General features: G+C 36.2%; 1 protein-coding gene across 3 annotated transcripts in view; it reads left to right on the top strand.

Moving 5' to 3' along the window:
- The window catches only part of LOC113516411 (protein cycle), a 121,229-nt gene that overhangs the window by 12,449 nt on the left and 82,205 nt on the right, over window positions 1-26,575 (top strand). Inside the window, exon 2 of one of the 3 annotated variants that reach the window (XM_052896633.1) lies at window positions 6,762-6,806. The exons of 1 other annotated variant lie outside the window; for it this stretch is intronic. In XM_052896633.1, the coding sequence (XP_052752593.1) occupies window positions 6,799-6,806 (8 nt within the window). In that variant the 5' untranslated portion in view covers window positions 6,762-6,798. Of the gene's footprint in view, window positions 1-6,761; window positions 6,813-26,575 lie in introns of all 3 variants that reach the window. One more of the 3 variants, XM_052896632.1, reaches the window with a different exon arrangement.

The raw sequence follows: 26,575 nt of genomic DNA, 5'->3' as shown, positions 1-26,575 counted from the left end.
CTGCATCTCAAAGTAAATGGCAAATTCATTTATGTGTGTGTTATTAGCATTCCCGTGTGGTCGGCCATTCTTTTCCGTGGGTGTCGTAGAGGCGATTAAGGGAGGGCGAGGGATGGGCAGCAGCGTCCCTCTTAAAACATCTCCAAAGCCTAACTGCGTTTGCCAATCCGCCTGCCAAGCGTGGAAACTATTGGCAAAATTCCCCAAGGGCGAGTGTTTAATCCTGATGAGGATCTTGAGGAACTACTCGATTTATTTAATTGATTCTGTGATAAATAATAACGTTGTCCTGTTATACGAATATTTTTAATGAGAATAATCTTTCTCTTTTATTTTTTGGTCACCATGGCAACGCGTGCCTCTCTCAGTTGCCAGTATTATTGTCTACTTATTTATCTAAATAATTGAACTAAACAACGCTCTATATATATAATAGATGACAATATGTTTGTGTGTACATAATGGATATATTACAGTGGGATACTTAACAGGGAGGCTTATGTTCAGCGGTGGACAGTTGAAGGCTGATACAATTATAATGATTATAATGTTATTAGAATACTCTAGGAATACTCTGAGAAAGTTCTAGAATCCAGACGTTAACACACTAGTCCTTGTTACGTAAGCGTAACAAGGACTAGTGATATACCCTGTGAGGTCGACGTCCACGCAGTTCCCCCTGGAAACCGTTGTGTTTATTTCTTAATGCATTTGTCATGATTGTGCAACTGGTCTACTTTTATCTTTACCTATCATAACTCATTGGTGCCCCGGCAGCGTGCGTCGATAGCGCAGCCGGGGTTACTGTTACGTTATCATATAATGAAAAAAAAAACGCGTCAGGCGCGAGTTGAACTCACACGCCGAGGGTACCGTACTTACATAGATATAATACAAAATAATATTGTTATTCGTGTGGTCCCAGCATAGAATAGGCCACCCCTTCCTTTCCCGTGGGTGTCGTAAGAGACGACTAAAGAGGGCGAGGGACTGGAAGCATCATCCCTCTTAAAACATCTCTAAAGCCTAACTACGCAAACTGCAAATTGCAACTTGCAAATCCGCCTGCTAAGTGTGGCAACTACTGGCAAAACCCTCCAAGGGGGAGGCTGCTGAACATAATTCAGCAGTGGACAGTTAGAGGCTGATATGTTGATGAAAAACCTTTATTGTAATTTATATAGGAAATAGACACCTAATAGTTATTATTATTGATACTGCAATACTTAATTTTGGGGCCACATTTCTTTTCTTTTTTTTTTTAAAGACACCCTAACAATTTGCTCACAGCAATTAAGCAAGCAATGTACAATGTTATAAATAAGTAAAAGTGGAATATTACTATTAAAAATGCTTAAATTTAAGTTTACTTGAACAAAAACATCTCACTCCTCCCTACCAAGCTTAAGGCCATATGAACACATCAGTTATAGGTGTATACAGCTCTCACAGATAAGCGTCAATGTATACTAAGTAACAATTATACAATTAGAAAAGACCTAACTACAAATCCATATTATTAATAAGCCTAGTAAGTAGTTTTGATTATAGACTAGACCGCATAACTGTTTGTTTTTGGAGATATTTTATTAATTACTCGAAAACGATGCTATATAGAAACGTTGTTTTATTTTTCCTGTTAACTTCATTCATATATACAGTTACAAATTGTAATTTTTGTATTTTTATCGCTTTACAAAATTCGGTGATAAGGGGGAAGCGGAGGGGTGGCTTTTTCCCGCATTTTCAATCATAAGTAAAAAAATACTCGCCATAAAAATAAATAGAAATCAATTATAAAAAGAACAAATGAAGTTATTTTATAAGATATCCCACTTGGAGAGAGTAGATAGGATAGGATATAGGATAGGATAGGATAGGACATAGGATAGGATAGGACATAGGATAGGATATAGGATAGGATAGGATATAGGATAGTATATAGGATAGGATATAAGATAGAATATAGTAGATTTATTCTAAAATTTTGATCACCTCTTTTGGACCCAAAAATAATAGTACATTTTCAGTTATTTCTATTGCAATATGTGTGGACCAAAAATATGTAATGCTAAATTTTAAGTCGACAGTTTTACTAGTTTTTGAGATATAGCGCTGTGACAGACGGACGGGTGGATATACAAAGAGGCACCATAAGGGTTCCCTTGCACCATTTTGGAACGGAACCCTAAAATAGACGTTACTGTCTAGTTCTATCTTATGCATACAGTAGCGATAACGTACAAGTATAACAGTTACTGTATAGACTTGTGTGCATCGAGTAATACGCTAGAAGGGCTCGTGTTGACATGCAGCGGGTTTTTTAATGGGTGTAAAAGAAATAGTGACCCCAACTGTCGGTATACACTGGCGGGGCACCAGTGATTGGTCAGTTGGCCCATAGTGGCTAATTCAATAATTTAATCATGGTGGTTTTCAGAGAGGGCCGCGTAGAGGTCTACCTGATAGGGTATATATAGCAATGGGGCTGTTAAACACCATTATTAGCAATTCTTTTTCCCTCACAGAGTAACACGTTGTCCTCTCCATCTATTATACAATTTTTGAAATTCCTACAATCTGTTCATTTGTTTGAAATCGTTAAAAAGTTTTAAGGGTTCCGCAGACGGTGGGCATTTTGTTAATTAAAAAAATTTCCCTTTATTGCATTGTGTACCTTGTTTGATCAGGTTTTTTATAATTTAACGAGAGGTAATCACTAATTCTCGCTGTGTATTATTGGGCGTAATAAAACTTTTGAAGTTGCATGTTACAACGGTAACAAATTGTTTAAATACACGACTAATCATTACGTATATTCAAAGTATGTATGCGCTTCATACGTGTGGCTTACATACAGAAATTACGTACGCGATAAAATGTCCATCGTCTGCACAGGCCTCTTAGTCACAGCGTCGATATATGGACTTCCATAATCTTCCAGCACTTACAAAGCATGCATCTAACACAGCGAAATATTGTCCACGAATAAATCTATATCTATATATATATATATATTTTAATGGGTGATCATAAAATGGTAACCCCGCCTGATACCATTTTATGATTATACGCTGACGGTATACGCTGGCGGAGCACCAGTGAGGGATGATAGGTGACGATGAAAGCAGGCAGGTCAGTTAGCCCATCGTAATGAATTGTACTAGAATTAACTACGATGGTTTCCAGGGGGAACCACGTGGAGGTCGACCTGTTAGGGTATATTGCTAGCAATGGGGTAGTTAGACCACATTACTAACAATCCCTTTTTTCTAATATAGATATAGGGGGGGCCCCTATATCTATATTAGAAAAAAAAATACAGAAAAAGCTTTCATTTGCAATCAAATGCACTTTATAAAAAACAAACAAAGTATCTATCTATCAGTCCATTATTTGCATAGGCGCTTAGTTAACAGCCCACAGCGCCGTGCCGAGTGCATACGATCGCTGCGTAGCGATGTATCAATCAAAGTAAAATGGCACAACGGATAACAGTTTTAATGAGTATAATCGCTTGCTAACGAACCTGTAACTGAATCAGACAATAGGATTATTTCGAGGCTATGTCTGTTTACTTTTGTTCACTCTGTGTAGATTTGGCGGCCTGTGGAGCGGGGTGTATTCACACCACATGTATTTTTTTAATGGGTGATAATGGAATGGTAAGCCGCCTGCGCTATCGGTATACACCGGCGGGGCACCAGTGAAGGATGATAGGTGAGGATGAAGCAGGTCAGTTAGCCCGTCGTGACGAATTCAACAAGAATTGTTCACGATGGTTTCCAGGTGGAACCACGTGGAGGTCGATCTAATAGGGCATATTGCTAGGAAAGGTGTTGTCAAACTCTATTGCTAACAATCCCTTTGCCCCCACACCACATGTATTATATATGTAGTCAAATAATATTATCCTAATAGAGTTAATTGCTAGTAACTAGGACTAACGTCCGTGTGTTTTAGGGGATTGTTAGTAATGTGGTACTAATAGCCCCATTGCTAGCAATATACCATCTCAGGTCGACTTCCACGCGTTTCTTCTCCTTGCAAACCATTATACTTAATTCTTGTCGAATTCGTCACGGTGGGCCAACTGACCTGCTTCATCCTCACCTTATCATTCTTCACTGGTGCCCCGCCGGTGTATACCGATAGGGTGGGGTTAGCATTCCATCATCACCCATTAAAAAAAAGTAACACAAAACAATTTAAATTATACGTATAAATCTTCCTCTTGAATCACTCTATGTATTGATAGATAGATAGATAGAGAATTTATTTACATTACTTACAGCACACAAATTACAATAAAAAAAAACATACACGTAATACACAATAAAAGAGATAAAAGAATGAAAATAAAAAAGGACAAAACAAAAAAAAAAAAAAAAAAAAACAATATATATATAAACTAACAATCTCCCTTCTTTCCCTTCCTTCATGCGTGTGCCATAGTAACATAAAATGGTCACATCTCAGTTTATTGCTTTGCCCTTAAAAGAGCAAAACACTGATATTCTGCTGTGGCCAAGAGTCAGTTGATGCAAACCATATTAAAATCGGGTGCGGAGTTTAAAAGATCTAAGCGTACAGACGGTGGGATTAGATTTTTTTTTACCATACTACGTTGTGGAGATTAAAGAAATTTACTAACTATAGTTATTACGTCTGACTTTACACCCACTCGTTTAGGAAAATGGGCTTGGAAAATATCGTGTACAGACTGATCAGGATCACGATTTGACGTCAATGGAGACTTTTTATATTTATAATAATATGTATTTATTTATTTATTTATATTTTTGCACACATTAAAACATGTCTACAGTGCGGACTAAATGCCTGATGGCATTCTCTACCAGCCAACCGTTACGATAAACAGAGAGAGTAAATGTCGGTGCATAGATTAAAAAAAATGTAAATTAAATAAATATTTTGAGAAATAACAATTTAAGATAAATAAACATAGAAACATATAGAATAATATACTTACAAGATATATATATATACATAAATCACGTACAATACATATATAAATAACTATTTCTCAAACATGCTTGGAAATGTGAGCATTATTTTGACAATCTTCTTCGAGATAAATCAAAATTGCCGTACTGGCCGAAATACATGCGGGCAGCGGCCGGCAAAAGTTGTATGAAAATCCATATCTGTCGGGTTTTGCGGCCAGATAAATTACTATGTAAACTCATATCTGTCCTGTAATTTAAAAATGGAATGACCTTGTACTTCGAAACATGACTACCAAGGATGTAACTAATACAAGGTTTTATTTAAATTTCGAACTGCAAATAGAAAGCTGTTTATTGAAAAAAAAAAAAAAACAAAGCAACATTATAGCGCCTGTAAAATTATTATTGTTCGTTATTCGTCATTAAATTTAAAAAGTAAAATTGTGTTTTTGATTTCCGCGCATTGTTTGAGAAAAGTACTATACAAGCCTTGGCCACAACTAGGCATTGATGGACTCACGTATGTGTGCCTCGGATACGCCTCGGCCCATTTGTATGTTCGTCCATTAATGCCTCAGTTGCTGGCCGCTGCAGTAATGTACTAAATACGTAGTATATATTGAGTTAATAAATATATAAATCATAATTATATTTTATATAAAAGTCCAGATTGAGGCTTTTCATTGTTGTGATAAATTGAAGTAATATTCACGAAGGGACTTTTTGAAAGAAAAATTTAGCTATTTATATATTTATTAGAATACTTTTTTAGAAGAAATGGGTAAAACTGTAAATAATGTTGAGCACCATAGGCTTTAATTCACTTATATTTCTTTATTTATATAATCTAAAATTTTGCAAGAAGCTATGTCATGTAGCACAAAGTAAAGGAAAAAAATCTCCGAAAACTGTAAATTTGTGGTTATTTCACAAAAAAATTAAGCTTGATGCACGGAACTCTCGTTGTGCGAGTCCGACTTACACTTGACCTAGTTTTTTTACATACACTCTAGCCTAGCTAATATGTTTTAGACTTATAATTTAAGTTTATAAAATTAAAATTCGTTATTGTCTATATTTATATGATACTCAACGTGTACGTTATTTTGGAAAGTAGCTGTGGATTTCTATATTAATGAATAAAAAAAAACAAAGTGCGAAATTGTTATTTTTAACCGACTTCAAAAAAAGGAGACTATGTATCACTATATACCAGTGTCTACGTCGTTTGTGAATCGATTTTTTTTATTTTTTTATTCGAAAGAGTCAGAACACCATTGTCAGCAAGTGAGAATCTGATGATGAAATCCAAAGAAAACGTATAAATAAAGTATTTCATATATATATATATATATATATATATATATATATATATATATATATATATATATATATATATATATATATATGATTTCAAACAGATCAGTATGTAGCATGTACAATAGTATTTTATTTAAATTAGTAGGTGATCATTTTATTTATTGCTTTTTAAAGAGTTTTAAGTAGTTGTTTCATCTTTTTTGAGGTCGGTTCATGGTGTAAAAAAGTATAAATTCTGTCACTCGTAAATACAGTCTAGCAAACCATTTACTGAAAATTTATCGAATTTAACGACATAAATTACTTTTTGTTAAAATTACACGAATGTTTGAACAATACGCCAATATTTGATCCAACTCATTGGCAACGTGTACTAGGCACTTAATTGAACTACATCGCTACTTACTGCTGCATAGTCATAGGTATAGGTACTAATCTTAGGTATCAGTTTGAGCTGCCACTCTGTTACAGGTAGCGAGGCGGCCGGGAGACGAGGCTGGCGCAAGTTATGACGCGGTACAGGTACTTGCCTAAATATCGCGTGAAATATCTGATACAGGGGGCAAAGGGATTGTTAGTAATGGGGACTGAGAATTTCATTGCTAGCAATATACCCAGCCAAGTCGACCACGCGGTTCCCCCTGGAAACTATCATGGTTAATTCTTGTCGAATTCTCGCATCATGGTGGGCCAACTGACCTGCATACATTTTCGCCTATCATCTTCCACTGGTGCCTCGTCGGTGTATACCGATAGCGCGGGTGTGGATACCATTCTATTTTCACCCATTGAAAAGATTTCCCCCTATGGGGGGGGGGGGGGGGTTTGAAAGTAATAGCTACGTTTAGCAGGCGGGTTGGCAACCGTAGTTATGACGCTACTGCCCATCCCTCGACAATTAAGATACTTTCATCATCGTATCATATCAGCCTTTAACTGTCCACTGTTGAACACAAGCTTCCCCCTAGAGGGGTTTTGCCAGTATTTACCACGCTTGGCAGGCGGATTGGCAACCGCAGTTAGGCTTTAGAGATGTTTTAAGAGGGACGCTGCTGCCCATCCCTCACCTTGCCTTAGTCGTCTCTTATGACACCCATGGGAAAGGAAAGGGTAGCCCCTTGTATGCCGAATTCACACGGCTATTCTTTTTTTAACACGTGATAATGGAATGGTAACCCCGCCTCCGCTATCGATATACGCTTGCGGGACACCAGTGAGAGACGAATTCCACTAGATTTAATCACTATGGTTTTCCGGGGAAACCGCGTGGAGGTCGACCTGATAGGTGTATCGCTGGCAATGGGTGAGCTAGACTCCATTACTAACAACCCTCCCCCCCCCCACAGCTATTTGGTATGTTAATTTGTTGTTGCATACCTATATTATTGTTATTAACAAAGTATAATAAATATGTTTTGAACGGAATGTGTAATGTTATATTAAATTACAGTGTATGTTGCATAAATGTGATACTAAAACTAAACATGCTGTATAAGAATTAAATTAAAGCAACTACATTGATATAGAAAAAAATCTAGAATCACAATTGAACACTAAAAATGACAGTGGAAATATTTATTTATTTATTTATTACATCAACTGTATGAGCTTTACAGTCTTCAAATATGCTAACTCAGGAGAGCAGCAATACAATAATAATAATAATAAATAGATTTATTTTTCTCTTCACAATTCATTACAGTGAAATACAATGAGACATACTTATATTAATCAAATTATAAATATAATTGTGGGAGACTGGTGCCTGAGATAGGTATAAGAATACCTGTATTACAGCTCACCAGGGCCTCACTCCGCAGGGTTATTTACTAAGTACTTGTAATATAACAAGTGAATTCAATGTAATAAATATAATTTATAGGAAGAGATAATTAGTTATAATTTAAAATGGAAGTTGTGTGTGTGTGCGTGCGTGTGTGTGCGTGTGTGTGTACGCACTCGCGCGCGCGTGCATGTGTGTGTGGGAGTATGTGTGCGTGTATGTATGCGTGTCTCTGTAGGTGCATGCGTGTTTCTCGCTGTGTGTATTTGTGTTTGTACGCATTCATATAAAAATTATGGTCTTTAAGTTATTTTCTCACATCTGTGGGATAAGTAAGGCCTCTGTAGCATCATAGCCGAGTGTTTTCAACCAATTGGATATGAGCTTTTTACAAGTGTACCTATGATGTCGGTAGATTGACAACTGAGCGTTGAACAATAAAATATATAAATAGAAATAATACACATAAATATAAGGAATAATATAAAAAAAAGATTTAACTTAACTAGAAATAACATTAGATCTTAAATTTCTGAACACAAACACTCTGTGGTCATCCGACGAAATTCCAGCAAGTTGGAGGCAAATACGTCCAATTGTGGATACCGGCTCAAAATATCATTGAGCAGTTTCAATGCATGGGAGATATGCATAATGCTATATAGTTTTGAGTCCTCATGTAAATTAAATAATTTAATTAACTATGGACTCAAAACTGTTGAAATGTTTTTACATCAGGTTTCGTATTTATGGCAAACTAAAATACTTCTTTTAATTTTAATTTTTTGACATTTTTCAACTAACTTTAGAAAGAAGGAGGTTTCAATTCGGTTGTGTGTTTTTTTTTGTATGTTTGTTACCTTATAACTCCATCGGTTCTAAGCTGATTTGGATTTTTTTTTGAAAGGATATATGTAAAAATTGGTCCAATAGAAATTTTATCTAAATCAGTTTAGTAGTTTAGTTTTTAAATCAAAATGAGTGATTTTGTCACGTTTAAAGTATTTTTTTTTTGTTGGTTATAATCTTTAATTACATATGCAATTTATTAACTTGTATTTACGAATTTAAGTCTAAGGTTTTTTTCTTGTTTTTATGGGTAAATTATTGAAATTTTTTTCGAACGTTAATTATTATTTTTACAACTGGCAAATTCTGATCGATATCTATTTATAATCATGTAACGTACGATGGTACGGGACACGTTTAGAAGGACAGGTACGAGTATGATCACGGGAGGGCGCCACTGTACTGTCCCGGTCTGCGCGTGACGAATCTCTTGTTTTGTCATAATGTCATATTCAGATAGCTCGAGTTATTAATTTTATTATTTCTTCAATGTTTATTTCTCAATAGATATTTATTTATATTCATATATATATATATATATATATATATATATATATATATATATATATATATATATATATATATATATATATATATATATATATTTATGCTTTCAGTAACACTCGAGTCTTTGTCTGTTTCATAATTAGATGTTTATATTTTATCAATTATATTACAGATTTCCTATTTTGTATCATTATTCATTGGATTTCTTATATAGACGGAGAAGAAATAATTGCCATTCTACTTTGCCTTTTCGGTAATAGATTTGCCATTATTTTTATCTTTATATCTATGTATTGCGTTGATATTGGTTGGTGTGCAATTTTTAAATACAGGGTTCTTGGAAACTAGCGCTATGACACTATGGTAACTAAATTGACTTGCGACACAACATGATCGTGTTACTAATGTATGACGTAATGAAATTAATCCATATTTCTTTGGGAAATATTGTATACACCCTTGTAGAATATTGCTTTAAAAGTATTTTTTTTATACAACTTAGAATGGCAAACAAGCTGACGGCCCACCTGATGGAAAGTGGTAACGGTCGCCTATTGACATGAGCAGTACCATAGACATAACAGAGTATACTGTTTCACCCATGATACCCCCCATGCGTTGCCATTCCTGAGGACTCAGGTGTCTGTACCCTGTAAATTCACGCCATATCCCACCCTTCAAACCGAAACACAGCCATGCAAACACAACTGCTTCACGGTAGAAACACGAATGGGACAGAGGTACCCAAGCAATCAATTTTTGTACAAATTCTCCCTCTGGTAGAAAGTACTCCAATGATAGCGATTTTAATCTTATGTGCTTGGCCGTGTAGACCGGGCATAGAATAGGCCACTTCTTGTTTTCCCGTGGGTGCCGTAAGAGGCAACTAAAGGTGTTTATAGTCGAGGGACGCGTAGTAACGTACCTTTTAAAATATCTCCAAAGCGAGGGGTAGAGATTGTTAGTAATGCTTACTACCAGTCTCATTACTAGCAATATACCCTGTCAGGTCGACTTCCACGTGGTACACCCTGGAAACCATCATGCTGAAAGTGTATTCATTATAGTGAGCTAACTGACTTGCTTTTCATTGTCATCTATCATCCCTTACTGGTGCCCCGTCAGCGTATACCGTTAGCGCAGGCGGGGTTACCGTTCCTTTATTATCTATAAAAAACACCTCTAAAGCCTTACTGCGGTTGCCAATCTGCCTGCCAAGCATGGAAACTACTGGAATAACTCCCCCAAGGGGGAGGCTTATGTTCAGCAGTTGACAGTTAAAGGCTGATATGACTATTACTAATAATATTGTAAAAATTTCCAATGTTTTCACGTAATTATGTACGCGCGAAGTCGCGGGCGTAGCTAGTGTAATGTCCCTATTTAAGTTTATATTGTGTAAAAGGGGTGCAAGTTAAAATGAGGGTGCACTGTAATTTAGACTTTAAAGATAGACAGTGGGCCAGGGTTGGGGGGAGGGGGTCGATCCACGTAAGCCTGAACTGGGGGTACGGCCTGTCATCTGCAACAGGTTGGCAACATTGTATAGTGTTTACGTAGCCAGTTTAATTTTAGAAGCATAAAAGTACTCAGAAGGAAATTGATAAACTTATAGCCTTTGAAATGTGGTGCTGGAGATGGATGGAGAAAATTAGCTGGAGGGATCGAATTAGCAATGAGGAGGTCCTGCTTAGGGTTAAGGAAAAAAGACAAATTGTTAGAACTATTGAGGTCAGAAGGGGAAAAATATTGGGACACTTGATACGACACGACGACCTTATGAACATTATAGTAGAAGGTAAGATAGAAGGAAGGAGGGGAAGAGGGAGACCGAGGCATAGTTATATCAGGCAGATCAATGAAGGAGTTGGTGTCGTGTCGTATCAAGAGGTGAAGAGACTCGCTGAAAATCGTAGTGAGTGGCAAGAGCTCCACCGACAAGAGCGCAGCTCTAAGGTCACAATGGAAGTCTCCAGATTCTAATACATATTAAAGTGTTGCGTTCAATGACTTTAGAAGGTTCCTGATACGAATATGTTTTTTGATATCTGCATAGATTTGAACTGATTTTGTTTTTCTTTTTTATAGTCGTAAGGTTCAGTCCCATATTAGTTTTGTACTTTAACTAGCTGATGCCCGCGACTTTGTCCGCGTGGTTTTTTTTTTATACTACTTAGAATGGCAAACAAACTGACGGCCCACCTGATGGAAAGTGGTAACCATCGCCTATAGACATGAGCAGTACCATGGACATAACAGAGTATACTGTTTCGCCCATGATACCCCCCATGCGTTGCCATTCCTGAGGACTCAGGTGTTATTCCTCTATACCTAGTAAATTCACGCCACACGCGTGGTATTTGTTATTCCTGTTTAGTATGTATCGATGTATGTATCTACCTTTAATACAGGTATTCTTATACCTATCTCAGGCACCAGTCTCTCACAATTATATTTATAATTTGTTTAATATAAGCATTGTATTTCACTGTAATGAATTGTGAAGAGAAATAAATCTCTTTAAAATCTGTTTACCTATTTACCATGTCTGAGTATACTGGGCCAAAATTAACAAATGACGTGTCGCTCTCACTTTTTGCCTTAGGTCAAAATTACTATACTTAAGTAGCTTGTGTACTAAGCTGTATAAGTTACTATAGTTGTTTAACTATACTACGTGAACTCTTTAATCGTTCGTGAATTAAAGTATCTAAAATGTAAACCAGGGATGTAAGGTACCGCTATGCAAAAATTCATTTAAATCGGTTTCAAAGATTTATTTATATATAGAGATTTCAGAGATGCTAACAGTTTCGGAGATTAGCCCGTACAAACAGAAAGAGAAACAAAAACTTTGAAAAAGTTTCGATGTTTTCTATTCACTTCTAACATACCTCTGTCTCTGTTTTTAGCGTTTTTTTTTCTATATACAGACTTTCTATCACTACAGTTTTATTATATAATATGTATAAGTAACAGTTTTTGTCAAGATTGAAATATGTTTCTCCGCTGTTTCCAACTAGTCCACGACTTTATACGGGTGTCCGGAATGGAAAATACTCTGTGTCTTTCTCCATTTCATATAGTACTTATAAATCAAATTTCATACTGATTGGCTAGCACGTTAAGGCGCGGGGGGGGGGGGGGATTGTTAGTAACTAGAACTAGCAGGTTCTCCTCGACCGTCGACGTCCACGTGGTGAATCCCAAGTGTATTCATTACAACAGGCTAACTGACCTGCCTTTTCATTCTCACCTGTCAACCCCTAACTGGTGCCCCAGCAGTGTATACGGATAGCGCATATGGTTTTGCCATTCCATTATCATCCCTTAAAAATATCTGTTAAAGTGATCACGGGGGGGGGACTGCTAGTTCCATTGCTAGTAACATACCATCCATCTGGGTGACCTCTACATGGTCCCCCCTGGATACTAATGTAGTTAATTCTTGTGGAATCCTTCACGATGGGCTAACTGACTTGCTTTCATCGTCACCTATCACCCCTCACTGGTGCCCCGCCATAAAGAGGTAACAAACAAATAGTTTCACTCTTTATGTAGTAAATTGCCAAGTATTTAACCATAAATGAAAATGTTAAACTATATATATATATATATATATATATATATATATATATATATATATATATATATATATATAATATTAATAGTTTCCCGCAGCTTTGCCCGCATGAGTCAGTATATAAACTAGCCCATGAGTTAATTTAGGATTTAATCTAACCGTGTGTCAAATTTCATTCAAATCCGTTCATTCGTTTAGGCGTGATTGAGTAATAAACAATCCGATATGTAAACATTTCTACAATGTTTCACATTTATTACATTGTTACGATATTAGTCATCATAGATTCTTTGTCTCGTATGGTCCCGGCATAGAATAGGCCACCCCTTCCTTTCCCGTGGGTGTTGTAAGAGGCGACTAAGGGAAGGCGAGAGATGGGCAGCAGCGTCCCACTTAAAATATCTCTAAAAACTTAAATGCGTTTTTTTTTAATGGATTAATGGCCTGCATTAATGGTATACGCTGGCGGGGCACCAGTGAGTGGTGATAGGTGAGAATGAAATAGCAAGTCAGTTAGCCCATCGTGATGAAAACATATAGAATCCAGCGTCATGGTTTCCAGGGGGGACCACGTGGAGGTCGACCTGACGGGGTATATTGCTAGCAATGGGACTGGTAGTCCGCATTACTAACAATCCCTTCCCACCATCTAAATGCGGTTGCCAACCCGCCTGCCAAGCGTAACACTTACTGGCAAAACTCCCCTTATCGGCTACAATCGGCTAAAATGACTTAATTTGTTTATAATTTTACAAGTTTAAGAGAATCGATGATCCCTCTTTTAATTCGGCTAATGTGATTGGCGAAAATCGCAGGCTGTAGGGTAGTGCGACTTTGAAATTTTGGATAGTTGATGTTTGACAGTTTGTTTGTTTGCGCATTGAACCCTCGGTCCGCAATATTAATAAACCTTGTTTCCTTTGCACGGATGTTGCGGTGATGGCGCGTAGGTATGTAATTAATTTGGGAGCCAACCCTCCGGCCAGTTGTTCATACGATGATCAATACGTTTCTATTCCACTCGGAGTTCATTGTAATGGTAAGTTTCATGACGATTCACCTTTGTATGGCTGCCGCTTTGTTCCTTTATGTTGGGCCGTGTGATTCAGATGCACTAAGCTATCTGGATTAGTCGGAGATAAGTTAATTATCGTCAATTCGGAACGGTTTAAATCCTTACACATTCAAATTGAAATCATCTTTATTTAAATAGACTTGTTTACACTTAAGTACTTTTAAGTCGACATTTTTTTTAAATCTACTGCCGGGTTCGGTAAGTTATCTGTTGAGAAGAGCCCGCAAGAAACTCAACAGTTACTCTTTTTTTAAAGTTACCTTGTTAATATTACACATGTGGTTGTAAATTTTTGTTGTAACCTATCGCTGCTTCAGCGACTAGATCGATCAACATAAGGACATGAGGTACTTTTTATTTCAGTTAGTAAATAACTATGTCTCGTGAACGGAGTCGCGGGCAAAAGTAAAATGAACTAGTTTCTCCCCACTACTTCGTCCTCGTGGACTTTAGAAGTAGAAAAATTCCCAAGCCCTTCTAGATGTGGTAGAAATGTAAAGCAATACACCAGCTTTTAAATTAGACATTCAGGTAGACTTAGTAGTTAAATAGTGGTCCATTCTACGTCGGGACCACACGGATTAATAATAGATATAAATGAAACGTAATTACAATTATAGTTGCAAAAGTATAGTTATACATTACAAAAATCTCATTTCTCAAATAAACAACATAATTATGTTCTGATATTGCGATTGGATAGTCGAGTGTCGAGTGTCTGCCGGCGGTGTCGGGTGGTGTTAGAGATGGACGCTGAGGTCAGGAGGTGTGCTTAGGTGTCGCACCCCACTATTATGTTCTTATCGTGATATTTAATTATCCATTCGATATTCCTTTTTGAAATGCTTTTAGATGGAATATTCTTAATGTGATTCTATTTTTTTTTTTGTATGCGATAAATTCGCCAATCCTAAACCGAATTTTGCATTTTTTTAAACGTTGATTATGGAATGGTAACCTAACGACCTGCAATATCGGCATAACAGGTACCAATAAGGGATGGTAGGTGAGAATAAAGTCAGGTTAGATCGGTCATGATGGTTTCCAAGGTTGACGGCGAGGACATCGACTAATTAATATTAAAATACAGGACGTCGTATTGATTTACGTCGTTTTAAGTTAAATCGAACAATGTTTTGACATTATTCCTTAAGTATACGTCAATTGTTTCGATTTCCGGCATAGGAGAATTCACTTAACTTTCTAATTAATTATTTTAAGAACTTACTTTTGATAATTAAGTATGTATATCCTCCGTTATAAATGCAGTTTTTTTTTAAGTCCGTGTGGATCCTAACCCTTGAGTTTTACATATAAACATATGAAAAAACATGTCTCGATTTACGTCGTTTCAATTTACGTCGCGTATTTCGAGAACGTACCATGCCGTAAGTACGAGGGCTGCCTGTACTACAATTCCTTTCCCTCTATTTTGACAATTAATCTAGCAATCAATAATGGCAAAGTCTGGTGCTCCTGCTCATCATAAACAACGTTTTAAATTCATCTCCTCTACCCATACTTTTTACTCTCTTCCGAAAACTTTTTCCACGCGACTCCTTTTCATTTCATTAACTTTTATCACAGTGTCTGGCCAAAACATGTCTATTGACAAATGACCGTCAAATGCACCGGTTTCCGTATTTATTATTGTTGCCTTTTTGACCGGATGGATTGTATGAGAGATGATATGGCCAGAATGTGAGTGAATGCGGAAATCACTGCCAATAGAGACGTACGTAAGAGGAAACCATATTACGTCGACCCCAAACAAATAATCGGGACAAGGGTAAGAAGATGATTTGATTTATTTTTCTTTTACTTTTCTTAAGTGGTTTTTAAACTTGTCTTTTAATATAATGTAATGTATATTATTAATTTCTGTATTGCGATAATTCTATTCAAAAAAATTGTGATTGCAAAATTATCTAATTACGATTTTAAAGATTTGTGTCCGACCATTTAATGTTGTATTGTAATAAAATATCTGTATTGGATTTTTTATTTTTTTTTTTATTTTAAAGTATTTTATCTTGTTCAGGTATATCAGCTCTATCCTAAAATAATTTAAATTTGATGAATACTTTCATACCATTATTTTCTATATTATGTAAGTTTTAACTGAAAACTGTAAACCACACTATAGGAGATTTTTGAGGTCATGAGAAAACAGTAACTACAGTATTTTTTTATACAACTTAGAATGGCAGACAAGCTGGCGGCCCACCTGATGGAAAGTGGTAACCATCGCCTATAGACATGAGCAGTACCAAAGACATAACATATAGTGTATAGCTATTTTTTTTTGTCAATATCTTTAAAATCCTTTAGTGGGTAATGGCTGTATCATCATTATATTAGCCATTAACTATCCGCTGCTAAATTTAATCCTCCCCCTTGGCAAGTTTTGCCAGTAATTGCCACGCTTGGCGGGCGGATTGGCAATCGCAGTCAGCTCTATGGTTTATTTGACTCCATAATTTTGTAAATCAGTTATATCTAATCCGTTTGTTAATGGAATATTTTTGATTTAATAACATTTCTATTATATGGGTTACGTTAAATGTTTGTGGATTACTTGATATCTATTCGATTGGTCGGCTTCCGGTGTACGTAAGGGATCATGTTTGTATACTTTTGGCTGTAGATTATAATGTTTATTTGAATTACACCGAGCCAAGACAAATAGCGGATTGTAGAATTTTGTTTTTTTTTTTAATATCATATTCATACACCGAGTTGCTCAAAAATAATATTAATACATTCACATGGCGTGGATATTTGAATTTTTTTTGTCTTCTTCCTGAATGTTTGGATATTGTTAAAAACTTTTTTTTTACATTTAGTACATTCTAGAAGCTACTAAACTATCAACATTAGGGATGGGTTTGAATGTAATACTTTTAAGAAAAGAAAAAAAAGGTGATTATTTCGATAAATTTGTTAACTGTCTAGTTGTATAAGGTGATTTAAAATTTTCACATTGTTTACGCATATTTTACATTCAAGAAACAGCAAAAGGAATGGAGGACTTTGAAGGGTCTTAAACATTCTAAAAAGTTCTTAAATGACAATGTTGAAGGATGGGATAAACTCATCTACAGCGGTGGCAGACAACAGGCAAGACTCATTATGCGTGCCTTAACTGGACATATGCCAGTAAGGCATATACTACACAAGATGGGTCTATCTTCGGACACACTGTGCAGACTGTGCGGGGAGAAATCGGAATCCATGGAACACTTGATGTGCAACTGTGATTCGTTGGCGAGCATGCGTATGAGTCTACTGGGAACGGCTTATCTAGATCCAGGGGACTACAGATATCTTAAACCGCGAGATATCGTTAAGGCAACATAAAGGATGTATGAAATGATGGTATAAGGTAGGGGGAAGCACAAAAGATCCCGATGGGTCGACGTGCAACGGCTTAGCTGACCCCATATACGAATATAAGATAAGATACATTCAAGATCCAGACTCCACGTGATACACCCTGGAAACCATCGTGCTGAATGTCAGGTGTGTTCATCACGATGGGCCGATTGAACTGCCATTTCATTCTCATCTGTCATCCCTCACTGGTGTCCCTTCGACGTTCAGTTTTTTTTATAATATAGCGTGTTACTATACCCGTTTACATGACATGACTGCTGACATTTCATCATCAGCCATTGACTGTACATTGCTAAACATAGGCGTCCCCCATGGGGAGGATTAGCAACCGTAATTATACTTTGGTGATATTTTAAGAGGGACGCTGCTGCTCGTCGCTCGACCATAAGTTTCTTTAGTTGCCTCTTTCAACACCCATCGGAAATGAAGGTGTAGCCCATTCTATGCCAAGACTACACAACTATACATTTGGGGGCAAACGGATATAAAGTCTATAAATGGGATCAACTGAAAATAGAAATTTTCTCGCTCAACGGTTGATTGCACTATGTCGGCTCAATAAGTGGTGTTTCACTTTACGTTTGAAGGATTCGTGCTTATAGGAAAACCATGTCATAACCTACGGTACGGTTCACGTATGCGCCCGCAAATTTACCGACTTACCATCGTTTGATCCGTAGTAAACCGATGTGTTTGTCTACGTACGCAAATGTGCATTCACCTTTAGCAGAAATCGCTGGACCTTTACATATAATATTGTTTGGTTATTACTATTTGATACGCCAACTCTACTGTTTACCATATATTCATTTGCCACGTAGAAAAAACTACGATTGGCATGCATACGTTTGTATTCACCGGGATTTCTTTATGCGGCACTGTTTTATTCATAGATATGTTTGAGTAATGATCAGATGGAGTCGTGGTGTATTTTTTTTTGATGGGTAAAAAGGCATGGTAACCTTGCCTGCGCTAACGGGATACACTGGCGGAGCACCAGTGAAGGGCGATAGATGAGAATGAAAACAGGTCACTTAGTCCATCATGATGAATTCATCAGGAATTAACCATGATAGTTAGGGGGGAGAAAAGGGATTGTTAGTAATGGAGACTTAGAATCCCATTGCTAACAATATATCCAACCAGGTCGACCTCCTCGCGGTTCCCCCTGGAAACTATCATGATTAATTCCTGATAAATTTATCATGATGGGCTAACTGATCTGTTTTCATCCTCATCGATCACCCTTCACTGGTGCCCCGCCAGCGTATCCCATTAGCGCAGGCGGGGTTACCACTCCATTTTCATCCAATAAAAAAAAAAACCCATGATAGTTTCCAGCAAGGAGGTCGACCTGGTTGGGCATATTGCTAGCAATGGGATTCTCAGTCTCCATTACTAACAATCCCTTGTCCCCCCAATCGTGGCGTTTGGATTGCATACGCTGATAGCCACGCTTCTGCTCACATGATCATTGGTTGAGAGGGAATTTTTATGGATGAAGAATGGAACGGTAACCAGCTTCCGCTATTGACATATGCTGGCGGAGTGTCAGTGAGTGATCATATGTTTGATGAGTGATGATGAATTGGTCAGTTGTTTGTGATGAATTCGTCAGGAATTTACTATCCTGTTTTCAAGTATTTAATGGGGGGTCAGGTGGGCCGTATAATTCTCTGGTGCCCAAATTTGGAGATTCACAAAGATATGTTTACCAGTACATATACCCTTTTTTTAAAGGAGCCAGGTCCACCCTAGAAATAAACCTTAAATATGCCACTGTTTTCAAAGATATCGCCTGGAGCTTGACCTGATGGGGTATACGAGGTCTGTCCGGAAAGTTCGTATAAAAGTGTTCTGGAATGTGAGAAAGAGGAGTGGGGAGGCCAGGTAAGCGCAGGACCCCTTCCTTATGTCCCTAACAATGCTTCAGTTCTGGTCTGACCGCCGTGCGGTGCGAACTGGCTTGTCACGCCATCTGTGAAGTTACCTCTTAACGAAACCCCGTCGGCATGGAGCCCGCTTCCGTTGAAGAGCAGCGCGTCGTAATCAAGTTTCTCTCGAAACTCGGCAAGAATGGCCGTGAAATTTTTGCCGATCTCAGAACAGTTTATGGGGATGATGCTGTGAAGGAACCAACCGTCCACAAGTGGCTAAAAAGATTCAGAGAGGGCCGAGACAATGTTGATTGTTTTTTTCGATGTTCGGGGGATTGTCCATCAAGAATTCGTCCCTCCAGGCCAGACAGTTGATGGAAAATTCTACGTCGATGTGCTCAGACGCCTCAAAGCTCGTGTGGCACGAGTTCGTCCAGAATTGGCGCGAGAGGGGCGTTGGATTCTTCACCACGACAATGCCCCTGCCCACACCTCTCTTGTTGTCCGTGAGTTTTTGAGTAAAAATTCCATTACGGTGATCGAACACCCCCTATTCGCCGGATTTGGCCCCGTGTGACTTCTTCTTGTTCCCAAAAACCAAATTGGTACTTCGGGGGCGGCATTTGGGGGACATAAATGAGATAAAAAAAGCTACGACGGGGCAGCTGAGAAACCTACAACCAGAGGACTTTCAAGGAGCCTTCTCACAGTGGAAACGGCGTTGGCACAAGTGCATTATGTCACAGGGGGAGTACTTTGAAGGGGATAAAATTGATTTACCTGAATAATTGTAAAATAAAATTTTTAAAAAACTTTTATACGTACTTTCCGGACAAACCTCGTATTATTAATAGTGGGGTTGCTAGTCCCCGTTACAAGTAGTCCTGAGTTACAACAGCTTTTCAGTGTAAAGCGCCCTTCACTAATATCTTATTAATAGAAATAGAATAACATTTATTCTGAAATTCTTATAGGAATATTATTATGGAGTGAAACAGTCGACGTCCAAAGGACATTTGTATTATAAAAGCTTGTCAATTGCACGATTTATTTTATGGGAAGTTGTGAAACATTAAGAAAGAAATAGGAAATTTTTTAGAAGCAAATGTTCTCACTGTAGCTTCACAATACATATATGTAAACTTTTTGTATGTGCGCAGGAGTCTTTAACCGTTTCTTAAAAACAGCTATCTCAATAATCTTAACAATAAAGCGTTAATTAAATTAAAAATAATAAAGTAATTAAATTAATAGAAAATAAATAACTGTTAAGTTTTTTTCGAGTTCTTCTCAACAGATGAAAATATTCAGAACGCAGTAGTGAAAATCATAAAAAAATACGATTTAATAGTTTTTGTAAAATAGTATATTTGGATAAAGATGATTATATTGAGAAAAAAAACTTTATGTTCCTGTCAAAGGTGTCAAATGGCGCGATAGACGCCGTTACGGTGTGGACCCCTGGGGCTCGCAATTGATACTGTACAAAGGACGGGGAACTGACCCACTGACCTAGTAGGTCAATCCCAATATTTACTTCCATTGCGTATTACATCTGTCTGTTATGTCCACTTTCCCATACATCCCGTATTTGTTAAACAAATTCAAAAAGATGGAGCTTTCTCAGTTCGCCCGCATTTTTTCTATATTACGGAATGTCTTCGTCAATTATGAATCTTATTTTTTTTTCGTGTATACTTTCTGGATTGTTCCGTAACAGGTAAGTTTGTTTAGATTGAACTAGCTTCTAGGATTCTTTATTTAAAAGGTACAAATAAACACTTATTGTGCGACTTTATCTGTCCGTCGATAGGTCTGTCACAGCACTATCTCCCAGAAACTATCAATTTAATTTTTGGAATGATTTTGCGTATTGTTAGCACACATATATTTCAATGGATATAATTGAAAAAATAAATTTTTATTTTCTTTGTTAAGGATTCGAAAATGAGTATTCATAATTTCAAACTTATAATTAAAAAAAGTATAAAAATAATCTGCCACCCATTCTCTTCTTTGCCTTCGAAGTTTGTGAAGCTAACGATTTGAAAAACAGTTTTTAAAGCTATATGTATTTAGTATAACAAGAAATTGTATGTTGCCCAAATATAATGAAATAAAATAAATGTGTAAATATAATCAATCAACCAAAGTCTTTATTTGCAAGAAATACAGGTTATTATGATTATACAATACAGAAATAATAAAAGCACATGCCGCATTCTAACCATAGGGTGTGCAAAATTTAAAAGAATATTCATTCGACTTATTACTAAATATTTTTTTCTTATATTTCTAAAAACAGTAGTGGTCCCAGAATGTTACAAATATAAGGAAACATAAAAGTTTCTAACGAGTACAATTTTGAGAAAGTTTTCAAAAACCTTCGAAACCATATTTAGTTATGTAGCCCAAATTTAATCCACAATTGTGACCCAAAATAATAAACTACGAATTATAGTTTCAATAATAATAATTATCCATCAAAACCATAAAATGTAAAAATATGCCAAGTCTCGCAAAACAGTTGTTCCAAAAAAATTGAGATCTCTTGTAAAACTAAGTCAGATCGTTAATGTCTATGGAAGCATCTATTTAATAACTTTGTTATCAATTGTTATCTAAACAATTACCTAATAACAATTACAAAGACCAAATCAATATTAGGTGTCTTATTTCTTCTTATAATGATTTGAAAATTGCACGGCATCACAATTGAAAAAGAATAATCTAATACAAGCTTATATACGAGTACGCGTGGCAATAACAGGCAAAATCTGCGTTATGAGAGAGGCATATATTTAGCAGTCGACAGTATTTGGCTGATATAATAATAAAATAAAAATCTAATAAAAAAAAACAGTTATTTCGATTTATCAGTAAACTTAAAGTATTTTATTTGTAAAATATTTTACTGCGCGATTTATAGCGATAATTTGAAAACTAATTATTGGGTATATTGGCGCTACAGCCAGTGATAATATGTCCTCTTGATCATTAGACATTTAAACTTCTTGCATTATCCAAAGTTATGTCACAGTGGGGTCGAAAATGTCGTGTGTTACTTCGAGAAAAGGATGATATGGCTGTACTCGACTCGGTGGGGACACTGCCGTGCCCCCTGATGATACGGTTGTGCTCGACTCGGCGGGGGCATACCGTACCTCTTGATTATATGTCTATAAAATCTATATTTCATATAAAAAATGCAATAATAGTCGAATGGATAATCTCAAATTTGCTCTTCTTTTTATGTCTAAATACTTTTAATATATTTTTATAAATAGATCAATGTTTTATTAAGATGATAATGATTGTTGTATTTATTTTATTTTACTAAAGTCTTTCTGGTCATCTATGTTACGTTTTTATAATGTAAAAATTACATACATAACTTCACCAGGAGTCGAACATCAGTACTGAAGTTTTCAACGGCGTGGCGTCTGGGCTACGAGCTTGGACTTCATGAACTTATTGTCATACGATAATAAATAGAGTCTTATTTAAAAGATAAATGCATCTAGATTAATTCTTTGCTTGGTTTCTAATAATATAATCATACAGTAAGTAACATTGCATTTAGAGATACGTGTAGGAGGAGAAAGGGGTGAGAGGGGGCACAGGGGATCGTAATCAACAGGTTGGAATTACCTTTAAAAGTATCGGCGCCAAAAAGTTTTACAAAAGCCCTAAAAATAGGGCTCTACAGTATTTTTTCCAATCTTTCCACTTATTTACAAGACTATATACTCGCATTTAATTATAAATTAATTTATGTCATGTTACATATTATTTTGTATAGTAAAATTTCAAAGGTTAAAGTTTATTTTCGGAAAGTGACCGGTTTTATTTTTAATGTTAATTGTCTTTCTCTATCAAAATCCACATCCATTTTTGTGAATATTGAAATGTCTAGTCAGTGCTTGCACTCCCATTATTTCGAACTAATATTTATGTATTGCTAATGTATTTTCCATGTACAGAATGCAGGTGCGTGATCTTATTCCATCCACGTATTGGTAGATCGTATTTAAGATGATTGTCAAGGCACATATGTATTCTCAGACTTGCCTTTGCGCGTAACTGAAAACCTCGCTTATCCTACAATGGACACCATACAAATCTAGGATGCCCCCTCCCCCTCCCACCCTCCACCTATGCCTATGCCAAAAATAATATACGTATAAAATGAAATTGAAAATAAGCACACTTTTAGGGAGTATTTAGAAACATAGTCGAAAAATGTTAAGTTGCTATTTAATTTCTTAATATAAATAATTAAAGATATAACAAAACCAGTTATTTTGCTCTAAAAACTAAACTACTGAGACGATTTTCATAAAATTTTTGTGAGATGAATCTGTAAGTATATCCTACCAGATAAAGAAAAAAGAATTTTCCAAACCGGTTTAGAACTAATGGAGTTAACAAACATAAAAAATATCACAACCGACTTGTGAGTTTACTTCTTTATTGAAGTCTATTAAAAATGTACCTGTGTATTTTATGATTTTATTCCAGTCGATGGGTATATTATGTTCCCCTCTCTGGGAGTTCAAAGTCCAATTGTACAGCCACAAAAAAAAAAAAACTTTCCAAACGCGGCCACCTGAAAAGACGAAATCATAACAAAACTTCGACGTTTGCCCGCCAAAATTATTTAAAAAAAAATTATATACTTTTTTTTACTGTTCCGATTCTAAGTTTGAAATGTTAAAATTTTCGACCTGTACGTTCTGTGGGAAAAATATTCAGTTTCACTGTTAGTGTACTTCCTTAAAAAAAAAAAAAAAGTGTATGCATAAGTTATTTCTAAATTGTATAAAACGAGCTCGCACTCCGCGTCCGTCAGTTTCTCCACTTGCTTCTCCTAAACCACTTGACGGATTTTCATATGAGTTTCGCAGTCAATTATGGTTTATTTTTTTTTAAAGAAATATCTGTATGTGATACACATTTCAAACTTTTATATAAGTTGTTAAATTTTTTTTTTTATAATAATAATATTTACTTTTGATGTCGTGGCGGGTCGTTAGTGAATAATAAATTCAGGTTTTTTTTTCCTCAATGCGATTTCTACTGTGACATACTTTGTAATTGGGTCATTTCGGGAGTAAAGCCTATTACATATAAAAATAATTGTAAAAACCTATTCAAAATACATAATACTCTTATATGATTTTAATTATGGGTATTTATAAAGGAACTTTATAATTAATATTATAAATTTATATGGACCTATTTATATTAGTGTAATTTACATTGTTAGATGTCATTTAAAGTGAGTTTTAAAAATTATATGTTTGCTTGCCTGTGCAACGTAGAATATGGGGGATTTAATAAATAAATAACAAATAATATGTATTGTCAACAGCCAAACTCAAGTTTAAGCAAATGAATGATTTACTATCTGTACTAAATATATTAAAAAATTGCAAGCAATGTGAAAACTAGTACTTTTGCTATCACTACGGGGAAATGACCCCTTCTGTTTCACAACATAAAATCTATTTTTGTTTTACTGAATAATGCAAATATGCGTCCAAATATGTAGAAGTCATACACAATGTCGCGGTCAATGAAGTTTATTCTAGAATAGGATTACTGTATGTCGTGTTTTTTGTCTAACTCGAACTGTCATCATCAGGGGGAGACTGTATAAAAGTCGTATGCCTTCGGTCCTCTGTCCCATTTCTGTTTCTGCCGTGAAACGACTGTGTTTCGATTTGAAGGATGCAATAAGGTAATCGAATTAACGCGCCAGAGGGAGACTTTGTACAAAAGTCGATTGCTTGGGTACCTCTGTCCCATTCGTGTTTCAACCGTGAAGCAGTTGTGTTTGCATGGCTGTGTATCGGTTTGAAGGGTGGGATATGGCGTGAATTTACTGGGTACAGAGGAATAACACCTGAGTCCTCAGGACTTCTCAGTTCTATAGGCGACGGTTACCACTTTCCATCAGGTGGGCCGTCAGCTTGTTTGCCATTCTAAGTTGTATAAAAAAAAATGACTTCTCTAAAGTGCCTCTGTTAAATGTTTATCTTTAATAGAGGCATATCTTTAATGTATGCACCACTGGAAATATTCAAAACGATTGATTGAACTATCTCAGCTTATTGTCAATATAGTTGTACTCACGCGATCGGCGTGATGCATTTTATATCTACCATACAGTCGAGTGCATTTCGATTCATTGCATAATAATATTGCGTTCTGTTTGCAAATTACTCGGCACGTGTAACCGACCCACTGCATCGGTGCGAGTACATCGCTACAATACACTCCAATGCTGCTTCTCTTTGATATAATTGGCGAAGTAGCTTCGGCATCGATCAATGGATTGATCAGTGAGATATTGTTGTTTATATACGTTTGTGATGAAGGGCGCGAGTCATGAGCGCGCATACGTCACGATGATGCACTTGTCGCTAGCGGCTTATATAGTTATACATACATATATAGTTATACAGTCCTATAAAGTACTAGGAACTATTACATGGTATTAACAACTAATAAAGTTTAATATGGGGCTCTCTCTATATTAGTCCAGGTGGGTTTGTAGAGATTTTTTCTTTTTTCGAGATCCTACGTTACATTGTTGTATGTACTCGTATCTGGTAACTTCATTAGTTAATGCTTCAGAGAACGGCTAAACATTTTTGGTTATATTTTAGTGTGCTATTCTTGCGTACTCTAAATTTTAATTGACGATAGGATAGGATAGAATACATTATTTCACCTGTTGCACTGAAATTTGAACAGGATTACTGTCTGTTCAGCTAGTTATTAGAGAAAGGCTAAACAACTTCGGCTATATGTTAGTGTGCTATTCTTGCGTACTCTAAATTTTAATTGACGATAGGGTAGGATAGGATACATTATTTCACCTGTTGCACTGAAATTTGAACAGGATTACTGTCTGTTCAGCTAGTTATTAGAGAAAGGCTAAACAACTTCGGCTATATGTTAGTGTGCTATTCTTGCGTACTCTAAATTTTAATTGACGATAGGGTAGGATAGGATACATTATTTCACCTGTTGCACTGAAATTTGAACAGGATTACTGTCTGTTCAGCTAGTTATTAGAGAAAGGCTAAACAACTTCGGCTATATGTTAGTGTGCTATTCTTGCGTACTCTAAATTTTAAGTGACGATAGGATAGGATACATTATTTATTTTACCTGTTACACTAAAATTTGAAATAACCACAGTCT

Source organism: Galleria mellonella, unplaced genomic scaffold (assembly GCF_026898425.1).
Source record: "Galleria mellonella isolate WM207_F2 unplaced genomic scaffold, CSIRO_AGI_GalMel_v1 utg33, whole genome shotgun sequence".
Classification (NCBI taxonomy): Eukaryota; Metazoa; Arthropoda; class Insecta; order Lepidoptera; family Pyralidae; genus Galleria; species Galleria mellonella.
This window is presented reverse-complemented; position numbering and strand designations above follow the sequence as displayed.